At 36.0% G+C, this 11740-nt stretch overlaps 1 protein-coding gene across 1 annotated transcript in view; it reads right to left on the minus strand.

Moving 5' to 3' along the window:
• Positions 1-2026: 2026 nt before the first annotated feature.
• LOC122789208 (interferon-induced protein with tetratricopeptide repeats 5-like) overlaps positions 2027-11740 on the minus strand; it is a 112849-nt gene continuing 103135 nt past the window's right edge. The window contains exon 2 of the mRNA XM_044056478.1: positions 2027-4538. Within this exon, the coding sequence (XP_043912413.1) occupies positions 3095-4538 (1444 nt within the window). The 3' untranslated portion in view covers positions 2027-3094. The remainder of the gene's footprint in view (positions 4539-11740) is intronic.

The following is an 11740-nucleotide window of genomic DNA, read 5'->3' on the forward strand; positions in this document are numbered from 1 at the left end:
ATTTCTGATACCTTAAATTGTTTAAATATTGTGATAACATTTCTGTTATTTGCATGTAATTCATTTTATAAAACACTTCCCAGTTCAGGAGACTGTAGTTCAAAAGGCCACGATAAGTAATGACTGTCAGCAGATTTGTAGAGGTTTTGAATTAATCTAGAAAACAGCCCTTTGGTAAAAACTCTGCACCCATGAACTATCACATAGGCAGCAATCTACTTAACACCGAATGTGTGATAAGAGACCTTGGGACCCAGGTGGACAGTAGTGTCTCCTTTGATAGTCACATCGTCACAGTAGTCAGGAAGTCCTTCTACGTGGCACACCTCATCATAAAAGGGTTCTCATCCAGGAAAAAGAGGTAATTGTTCCCCTCTACCCAACACTCATTAGACCCATTATAGAGTACAATGCCCCTTTTGGAATGTACCTCACAAAACATCTGCAGCAGCTGGAATGCCACAGAAGTACCTAGGAAAGAGGATTACTGGCCTCAAACAAATGCCCTACACTGACTGCCTCAAAAAACTCCAGCTTTACTCCATTGCATATCGCCTACTCCAAGGTGATCTCTGCCTAACATATAAAGCTATGTCAAACCCAGAGCTGTTGGACATGCTACACCTAAAGAAATCCCAATCTCTCCGAGCTACATGCTCTAGGGACCTAAATCTTGTCACCACACTAAACAGGACATGCTGGAGGGATAGATTCCTGTCCCAGAGACTTCCCATACTCTGGAACAGGCTACCCATCTATGTCAAGCAAAGTTCTTCATTAGCACTCTTCATGAAAAATCTTGATGAGTGGATGGGAAATAGGAAATATACCCAGGGGATCACTTCTGTGTCTCTGCTTGACAGTGGCACAGGAAAATAACTTTCTTGGGTAGCGTAAGCCAGGAAACCTTGTTGGCTAGTCTTACGTAGGCCCTTGGGCCAATAGCCTAGTACCTACCTATGAACCTATGAACTGATAGCATTTAGCAGCAAGATATAATGTGGTCTGCCCTGTAGTTTTCTTTCCAACTTTAAACATATACTTATGTTGCCTTCTGTTATGGATATGATTTTTAATGGCACAGCAATTGTTAAAGAGTGGAAACAGTCCTATATCATGGACTAAGGGAAAAGTTATGTTTTATTTATGGACTGATAAGGATGTCACAATGGGGTTTAAATCCATAAAAGGCCTAGAGGTAATTGAAACCTCAAGTATGAAGTATAAAAAGGTACAGAAGTCTATCAATTTATAAGTTAGTTTGGTCATTTACCTTCATGTAAGAGAAATGTAAACAATATTATGAACGTTTTTAAAACTTACATGGTTTGGTGAATTGTTCAAATATTTACAACAAGGTTAAACAACCTTGTAAGTATCTTAAACCATGCAAAACAGTACCATTATTTATTTATATATTGCTTGTTTGCTTGCTTCCTTCCTTTTTTTTTTTTTTTGTTTTGTTTTTATCATCAGGATGAGGGGGCTGCTACATGACTGTTTTCAGCCACTTTCTAGGTTACAAAGCTGAGACAAAACAGTTATAAATATTATTTTTCAAGATGAAAAGTAAACAATGCATACATGAAAAACAGATGTTAACCTGAAATACGAGACAGTAAAGGTAAACTGGTGTGTTCATGTACAGAAAAGGCTACTTTAAGTGATATCAGTTGTTTTAGATGACAAAGCTAATAATAAAAAATAGTAAGCAAAATGATGAAACAGGTAAAAGTAAAAATGTAGATATTAAGCAATATAAAGCTTTTAATGTTGCTAATATACCTGTCACAAGCAAAGCATTACAACTGGAAAGGGTCAGAAGACACAGAGAATTTATAAAACAGGTTTTAAAAAACAGCTGACTGTAATCTTTATATAAACTATGCAAGGACTCTATAACATAAGTGTTTAATGTGAAGACCTGTTAGCATGGAAAGTGAAAGTTAAGAAGTACTCACTTGACACTGTTTCACAGATGTTCCCTAACTGTTGATGTTATGGTATGGCATGCAGCCAGTTTTTCAAAGCAGAGATTCTCATATCACTTACATTTGACTGCATTGGTTCAAAAATATATGTGTTTTGGTAAAATGCAACTACTTCCATATTGTATTGTGACCATGGAAATTAATACATAAGTTATCATCATGTCTTTCTTCCAACTCTCCCCCAAAAACAGATCCATCTGTAGTGCCAGTGACTAATGTTTAGAAATAGATTTTATGTCACACAAATAGCCAGGTAGGAGCAGACGGTATTAAATTAAATTAGAGACAAGATGATATTTCATATTCAAGTGAAAAGTATGGCTGATTTAGAGTCATGACTCGAACCACCACTGGACAATACAATAACTGCACGTGCTGGATAAATGAGAAGATGTAAGCATATGAGAAAACCAGATTAATTATGTGAAGTTTCCTGTGGTACACTGAAATCCTTTCCAACATCAGTAATGCAATGGGTGCAGGACAACTAATACCAGGTATTGTCTCTTGTCTCATGTTTCCCACTATCAAACTCAAAACTTTTTTTTCATTGAGGCTAGGTATTTCTTTTTGTAGAGATGGAATCCCCAAATGGAAGGGCTGTTCAAAGCTAGAAGGAGTACTCCATGAGGAAAGATTGCCTGGATTATATCTGGAAGTCAGCAGGGCTACATAAAGTAAATAAATGAATAAACAAGTTAATTAATTAAATAAAATAAATAATAAAACACAAAAATAAGAGCTCAGAAAGTATGTAAAAAGAATGATAGTGAGGTTATTTATATTCCTTCTGACACAGGTGAAATATAACCATCACTCTACTTGGCAAATGAAATGTGTCCACCTGAGTGATTAGAATGATGCAAGAACTTTAATTCTTAAGTTAAAGATATCACTGTAGTAGCAGAATGATTTTTCACTTAAGGATTTGGTACTGTACACAATTGTCTTCATACTTTCTGGTGGGGGTTTTTTTGTATTATTAATGGCGTATTTACATCTAGCTTATTTTAAACTGTTCCACACTTGTTAATTTTTAGATATCTGACTTCATTGACATCATGGTTAACCTTTGTTATGAAGCTGTACATCACAAATCCTTCCTAGAGTGAGAGTTGAAGTTCAGTGAGAGCATTTAAATATTCTACATTGTCAGGATCATACTGCAGGGCTTTCTTGTAGCAATCAATGGCCTGTGACTTTTTTTCATTCTGAAGGTGAACAAATCCAAGAATGCCAAGAGCTGTGCTATCTTTAGGATTTATATATAACTTTCTCTCGGCAATCTTAAGAAGATTGCTAGAACACAGACACCTTGACTTTGAGGGATTTTTAATTTTCAACCCTTCCTTGAAATATAGAACAGCATTTGATTCTAACTTTTTGTTTTTCAGTAGGAACAGTGCATAATCCACATGTATTTCCTGCAGGTTCTCCGGTGTATGGCTAGGTATATCGTACAGTTTCTTAAAACATTCTTCGACTTTTTCAAAGTGGTGAGCTTGTTTATACATAGTTGCCAAATCCAGAAGTGCGTAATGAAATTGTGGTTTAAGTTCTGCGGCTAATTCAAAATGATAAATGCCGTTTCTTATTAAATTACCTATTTCTCTGGAGTGACGTCTAGGATTGGTAGCAGTATCTCTTAAGTGAAACATCTTTTGTTTATAACAGATACCCACTTGGTGGTGTAGGAATGCAGAGTTTGGTGTCTTTTCTAATGCTTTATTTAACAAGTCAAGAGACATATCGATAGACCCATACTTTCTTAAGAACTTGGCTACATAACGTATTACATGTGGAACATCTGGAGACTTCTGTAATGCTTGCTCAATGTACTCAAGCCCTTCTCTTTGTTTACCAAAGTCCTGAAGTTTCAAGCCAAGCAACACCATACATAACGTATCATTTGGATTCACTGCTAGTGACCGTTTCAGCTGGGGTAAGGATTTACTCTGTTCAGGTATACACTTTACATACACAGGAGTTTCAAGACGGTACAAAGCTACTGCATACCCAGTGTTACACTCTGGGTCAATGGGATTTTCTTTGAGAGCTTTTTCAAAACACTCTGCTGCCTCTACATAATATGATCGACAGAATGAGAGTAATGTCCAGCCTTTTTCGCCATATACTTCAGCAAGAGGAACTGTATACAAGGAAGGACTCCCTAATTTTTTACAAATATTTTGCACCTTCTGAAGATAGTTTTCTGATTCAGTTTTTCTATCTCTGTAGTAGTACACCCATGCAAAGTTGCCATAATTGACAACACTATGCTGGTCTGCATCATTGGCATGGTCTTTCCTTATGCTTTCTTCAGCTTTCTGTAAACGTGCAAGGGCTTCTTCATAATTTCCTTTCAAATGGCTTGCATAAGCCAGACGGTTATAGCAGTGGTACACAGACTTCATTTCTGCAAACTTTATTTCATTGTGCATCCTTTCTTCATAATCTTCAATATCAATGAAGTTATTTTTCAGACCCCATGTAAAATGACACTCCAACTGCAACAATTTGCTCTTCAGGGATTCCAGCAATTCAGCACTGCAAGACAAGATCAGAACATCCGTTTAAACATTTTTTTATTTAATTTTATTTTTTTGTTTGTTTTTTTTTTTCAAGTGAGTGAAAAGTCAAGGATATACAAGCCACATACAAGTACATTTTTCTAGCATTCAAATAGCCAGTTATTTTTTCAGACTTAGGAGGAAACTAGTGTACCTGAAAAAATCTACATGGGCATTAGGATGACAAGTAAAATTAATGCAGGGTGACCACAAGTACTGAAAACTAGACTTTAAATCTGTCATTTATTTTGTTTGCTGGTTGGCACTTTCACTAAACCTGTGGTCTTTTAATTGGAATGTGTATGGGCAGTCAGTGATACAAACAGAAATATTCAGTCAGAAATATACACCAAGGATCATTTGGCATACTATTTTGCAAACACAAACACTTCTGTATAACACATTTCAATACAGAACTCAGCAAAGATAGAAATGGACCATAGTTGCTATTAACATGAATTTGGATAAGTTGTGCCATTTTAATGAGATAAATTACATTTTTGTAACTAAGTTAACAGAAGCAGCCTGGATTCTGTATGCCAACACTTGCATTGCAATACATACATTTACTTTAGTGCATTATACATTCAGTTTTGGAAACTTATGTACATCATAACTGTCAAATGGAAAATCAGGGTCAGGCTGGCTTGTTACCGTGTATCATTTTTTTCCTAACAGAAATTATGTCATAGCTGTTTATTATAATTAGTTCAGGATATATAAACATTCAGTGATACCAAATGAAAAGAGTCTGCACAGTATCCAGTTTCTACTGTGTGATGGTGAACATTTATGTTTTTTGTAAATGTTCCATTCAGGCATGGCTAAGGGATCCCACTGCAGAAACAACTGGCTGCTAAGAGTTAATGATGTTTTAAGAAGACTTCAGATCTTCTAGCCTACATGAGCTTTGAACAGATATGAGCTCCAGCACCTCCAGATGGCTAAGTAAAGTCCCTGTTACCCAAAGATTTATGGAACTTGATTTATACCACATGTAGACTGAGTTCATAAGAAGAACTACTGACCTTGTGTGGCAATAAAAGACGACCAAGCCCATTAGGTGCCTACAGGAAGTGCACAGCTGCCTAAGCAAAGTAAAGGACCACTGACATTCTAACAGCTGAAGGAACACAGGTCAGTTCAGGGATGCTGGGGTAATACATAAGTTATTATGGAAGATGGCCCCAATAACAAACATGCCCATCCTGAGAATGAAAACAGTTCATGATAGCTATGCTGGGTAATCGCTGTAAGGATAGGCCTATATCTAACGATGTAAGTTAACATCTCTGAGTTAATGATTTGGTAATAGATAGTTGCATATTTTGCACAATGCATCAGTTCCCCAACAAATTTGAGTTAGCAGGTTATATAATGTATTCCATATGGAGGAGTAATAATTCATGCTGAAGCCAATCTTTTCTGGTCTCTGGATCACATCTAAAGTAAAGCAATCAGATCTCTGGGTGTTAATAGTAGTTTGAAGAACTGAAGAACTCTGGTGTTTAAGCACAGCTGTTTACTCTATGGAGTTGATGCCTGAGTATGTGGTAAGTTTAATTAAGGAAATATGAGGGCAGTTGTTGTGAAACAGGATATTAACTACATAATACATAATATCAGCTTCACCTCAGTGTTTCAACAGATTGCTTATGTAGATCATAAGGAGGCTCAGGCCAGGTGCACCTGTACAGTGGATGTGCTGGTGGAAATACAAATACAGCCTACCCTTTAAGGATATCCCATGAGACACTTCCACATACAAATAATTATAAGCTTGTGTACTGAGTGAGGGCAGGGGGTGCAGAGTTAAAGAAATCAAATGTTTTGATATATCTAAGACTTATGGGGTCTTTTATGGTGAGACAGTCATCCATTACATGCACAATGCATGAAATTTATGACTGCACTGCCACATCTCTGACCTTCTCTGAAGTCATACTGCTAACTGTTTTAGCCAAGGAAGAGAGAACAGAAAAAAAGCAGAAAAGAGACTGTATTTTTTGTGTTAGATTTAGGTCCTTATCTGGTATTGTCAAGTGTAATATTGTAATAAAAGACAGCTAACCGTTTTCTTAGGAATCTAAAGCTATTATATGTGTGTGTGTGTGTGTGTGTGTGTGTGTGTGTGTGTGTGTGTGTGTGTGTGTGTGTGTGTGTGTGTGTTTGTAGATATATATATATATATATATATATATATATATATATATGTGTGTGTGTGTGTGTGTGTGTGTGTGTGTGTGTGTGTGTGTGTGTGTGTGTGTGTGTGTCTACTTCAGTAGACCAAAATACCAAACTTACCTGAAACCAAGATAAACGAGATGAAAAGGCCAACAGCACGAGAACACAGACGTCCCGGAACACAGACTTACCACTCCAGGTAAGTAAACTCTTTTTTTGTTAACCAGGCATAAGTTTTCACAGAACAACAGGAAATTCCTCTTTGTGTGCATATTGTGTGCATATTTATTGAGATATTTGCAGAAATATGAGAGCATGTGTTTAATTGTATAACTGGCAGTAAAAATAACACTGAATAGTTTTCAGTATGTGCCACTTATGGTGCAAATTTAAAAGAATATTTTATTCAACAACATCCAAAGTTTTACCCGATGTCATGCAAATGTTTGTCAGTAACTTGTTTTTTGAGGTATTAAGTATATAGGAAATATTGTTTATTTTCATAATTACTAACACAGAACTAGCGATATATCAGGTATAATATGATATGAATGGACATTGACAATGAATTCTTACCATGCCATACAAAATATGAATTATAAGTAATGAACAGTGATAAATTGCTCTACTGAAAGACATCCCAGATTTACAATCTCAGTGTCATTTTAATACCTCCTTGTACTTTCTAATATTAACTATTATTAGTTGGTGAGTCACTCAGTAAATGAAGCCAGACCCCAAAAATGTCTGGGCACCATAAGGAGCAATGGGTGTGAACTGGAAGTATAAAAAATGGCACTATAGGTTTGAATGAGTTGAGTGATATTGTAAACTAGACATACTGTAGTATTAGAGCTATTATATATTTTAGTCTATCTTTATGTGCAAGTTGCCATGAACTTACTGTGGTACTTTTCTTCAACAGCTGGCTAGCACCAGACATTCTCCCTTCACCTAATTCAAATTATAGACTGTTAACCATAAAAAAAAAACTGTCAATATAATTTTCAGTGCATTCATAAGCAAAACTAATATAACTGCTGAGAGGTGAATGTTTTCTTCTTATTTCTTAACCACTTCATCTTCTATTACATAATCCAGCATAATCCCTTACCCATTAGTTTCATCAAATTTTACCTTATGCTGTGCCTACTGTATAAACAATCCTTTCATATAATCATATGCAATTTTATTATGCAGCTTATCTTTAAAGAATGTATTTAACTTAGAGTATCCCTGCAACTGTTTATATCTCCCACTTTAAATGGCATACTTTCTCTTGACATTTATCATACTTGTTCATAAAACATAGTCATAAATTGATGCTCTTTTGCCCCTTCTCTGCATGCCTTCTGTTAGTCATCAGTTAATATTGTCTGGATTGTTGCCTATGACAGATTTTGCAAAAGCCTCCAACCTTGTCTTCTCCACTGCTGCAAGCTAAATAGATTAATCTTTCCATCTCCATGTTCCTTGACACCCTCATTCAAGTGTCACCCTTGAAACCAATATTCTGTTAGTACAGTGCATACAATTAAATTTCAACTATTGTATTACTTAATTTAATAAAAATCCTCTCTCATCCTTTCCATTTTGTCATACATAGCAATAAGAAGACATCCCAAGCTTCTCCATCCCTTGGATACATTTGTTCATCAAGTCTCCACGCATGATTACTCAGATAGACAAACCACATCATTACCACCTTGTTCAAAATTCTGATATACTTCATGTTAGTTGTATTTCATGAAGTTGACCAAATTATATGGTTTATTATTTAACCACTCACTCTGCTTATTGTATTGAATAACCATATTTAAGCTACATTTTAAACTTCACAGTTCTCCATCTTTCTGTAAAGTATAAAGCAACTTGTCCTTGCAATATGGAATTTTAATATTCTGACATCATATTCAGCCATGTTCTCTCACACCACAAGTAATTTCATGCAAACAATATTTGTTTTCTTTATTCATTGAGTGCCCACTCAGCCAATGCATGGGACTCCCATGGAATTCTTCAATGACGATACAGACAATTTAATAGTCTAACTTATTTACTTGCATCTTGCTTGGGAAAAAAAAAAATATATATATATATATATATATATATATATATATATATATATATATATATATAAATAATCTCTTTATTTTTGTCATATGCTTTTCCTTTCTCTCTTATTAATATGCTATTAACCACAGAAGTAACAGTTTTTGCTAATTGTAATGAGGTTCATGATCTTTATATTCTACCATTCAAACTATCCCTCAACCCATCCATCCATCCATCCATACTAATTTCATAAAAAAGCAAACATTTCTTGATGTAATGAGATTTGCAAATGATTAATTATGACATATCTATTCTCACCATATTCAGTGTTAACAATTACCAAAGCCAGTTTATAGTTACATAAGTTGCAAATGTACTACTGTCACCCTTAAGTACTTTATAACTAACTGTACTATGTATGATTGCATCCATCCCTAACAAGTGCATTTTTTAATTATGAAATAGTTATTGCAGCACCTTAATTTAATCCTCCATTGAAGTTACCTACTGTTAATTTCACTTCAACATCGTGTCCCAAAGTAGACTATTTACTGTGATATTTCAATAATTCTTTTTCTATAATCATTTACATTTGTGGACACATATTCTTAACATTCCTTATGCAATAACATTAATAATTATTATAACAAAGTTTGACATAACATTGACTAAAACTTAACTACATTCTTACATAGTCATTTCAGCTATAATTTTGTCAAATATGTAGTATTCAAGTCATGAGACAAACTTGTTATATAACTCAGTTTAAGTTGAATTCCACGTGTAGAACTTTTAAATCATAGTTAGTTTCCTAATTAAGCATTTTATTTCCTCTATTAAGCATTATCAGTGCTTGCACGAGCTACATCATTTAGTCATCCATCAAGGAGATAGATAGCTTATTCCAGGCTATCATCAGCTCCCAGTGTATTCACACACCACCTGTTCTTCCATCTTGACTGTCCTGCTCCTCTGTTCATCACCCATATCCACAGCCTCATGTTATCAACCATCTTAGTAGGGCCAAACATTTGTTTCATCAGCATCATTATCAGGTAAATACAACACTTCTGTCAACATGAGTATCAATCTATCTATTTATCAATATCTGTATCCAAATAGGACTTTTCCCAGGAAACAATTGTTACTATATATAAATATATATATATATATATATATATATATATATATATATATATATATATATATACATACACATATGCTAGATATAGATATATATGTGTATCTGCAGTCAGCTAAAACATTAACAATCTTCTAAACCCAGGCTATACCCCTACCCCCCCACCCACCAACTCCAAGGTTTCAGACTCAATAGATACACAATTTAATACCCACTTCATTAACTCATTCACATCTCTTCTTGGTAATCTGACTAATCAACCTCTCACTGTACCCCTTCCCTCTTCTGACTCCCCCATCCCCTTCTGGTTCACCCCAATGCAAACAAACTACATAAAATCTCTCCTTTCCAAACTCAAACCCTGCTGTTTAGCAGCTTGTAAATTACCTAATGAATTCCTTAAAATTGCTGCCCCCTCAATTTCCTATCCCATATTAGTCCTAATCAACCGTTCTATCTCTGAAAAATATGTATCCCATCTATGGAAAATATCCCACATCATTTCCCTACACAAAGGCAGCCCCTCTAATGATCTAACTAACTACCATCCCATAGCCATACTCTCCCCTCTAGCCAAAATCTTAGAAAAACATGCATTCACTCCCAATTCCTTGCCCACCTCCTTAATCACAAACTCCTCTCCCCCACACAACATGGCTTTGGGCCAAAACATAGTACCAGTACTGCCCTGCTATCTTTCACAAACACCATTCAAGATCTTATCAACAGAGGCCAAATGGTCTCCTCCATATTCCTTGACACCCAACAACTCCTACTAAATAAACTATCATCCCATGGCCTCAACACAACAGCTCTGTCCTGGTTCCATAGTTATCTCTCTAACCATCAGCAAGCCACCAAATGGGAGAACACCCTGTCCCCCCTTCTACCATCACTGTTGTGTACCCCATGGATCCATACATGGCCCCCTTCTCTTTATAATTTTTACTAACAACCTCAGCTCTTCAAACCAACTATCCTCCATAGTCCAAAACGCCAATGACTCTGCATTAATCTGCACAGCCGCCACCCCCCAGGATCTACAAACAAAAATGCAAAAATCTTTCCAGGACATAGAAAACTACTTCACTAGCCATCAACTTATACTTAACCCCAACAAAACCAAGTTAATTGTTTTCAATTACAATAAACCCAAAACATGTCTGACTCTACTTTCTATCTTTTCCACAAATGGAACCAAAATAGATACCACCAGCCAAGCCACACTTCTAGGTGTCACAAACGATGATAACCTAAGGTTTGACACCCACATCTCCCTCACCATCAAACAAGTCCACTCCAAACTTGGCACCCTTTACAGAATTAAACCTTACCTTACAGACAACACCAGACTACCCACTGCCCGCACACATCTACTCTCCACCCTTCTCTATGGCTCCCTGGTATTTACAAGCATTCATAAATCTGACCTAAATAATCTGGAATCATGCTACAACAAAATCACTAAGTTTGCCACAGGCCAGCCTTACAGAACCCACCACTGCTCTGTACTCTCCCAACTTAAATGGTTAGAACTACTAAACCTTCTAACATTTAACCAACTGTCCATAGCCCACAATATAATTCACAAACCTAACAACTGCCCGGCACTCACCAATCTAGTCCAACCCAGCAACAATCCTAGAGCTCTAAGATCCTCAAATAAACTATTGTTAAAGATTACCCAATCCCAAAACACACAGGCCAACGCCTGGTAAACAAACAAACTAAATAAATAAATAAACTGCTGCACTACCTTTTCCCTACCCCCTTACACTGCATTTGTTCATTCATTTCTC

This window comes from Protopterus annectens, chromosome 14.part0 (assembly GCF_019279795.1).
Source record: "Protopterus annectens isolate FY-2018-M chromosome 14.part0, PAN1.0, whole genome shotgun sequence".
Taxonomy (NCBI): domain Eukaryota; kingdom Metazoa; phylum Chordata; order Ceratodontiformes; family Protopteridae; genus Protopterus; species Protopterus annectens.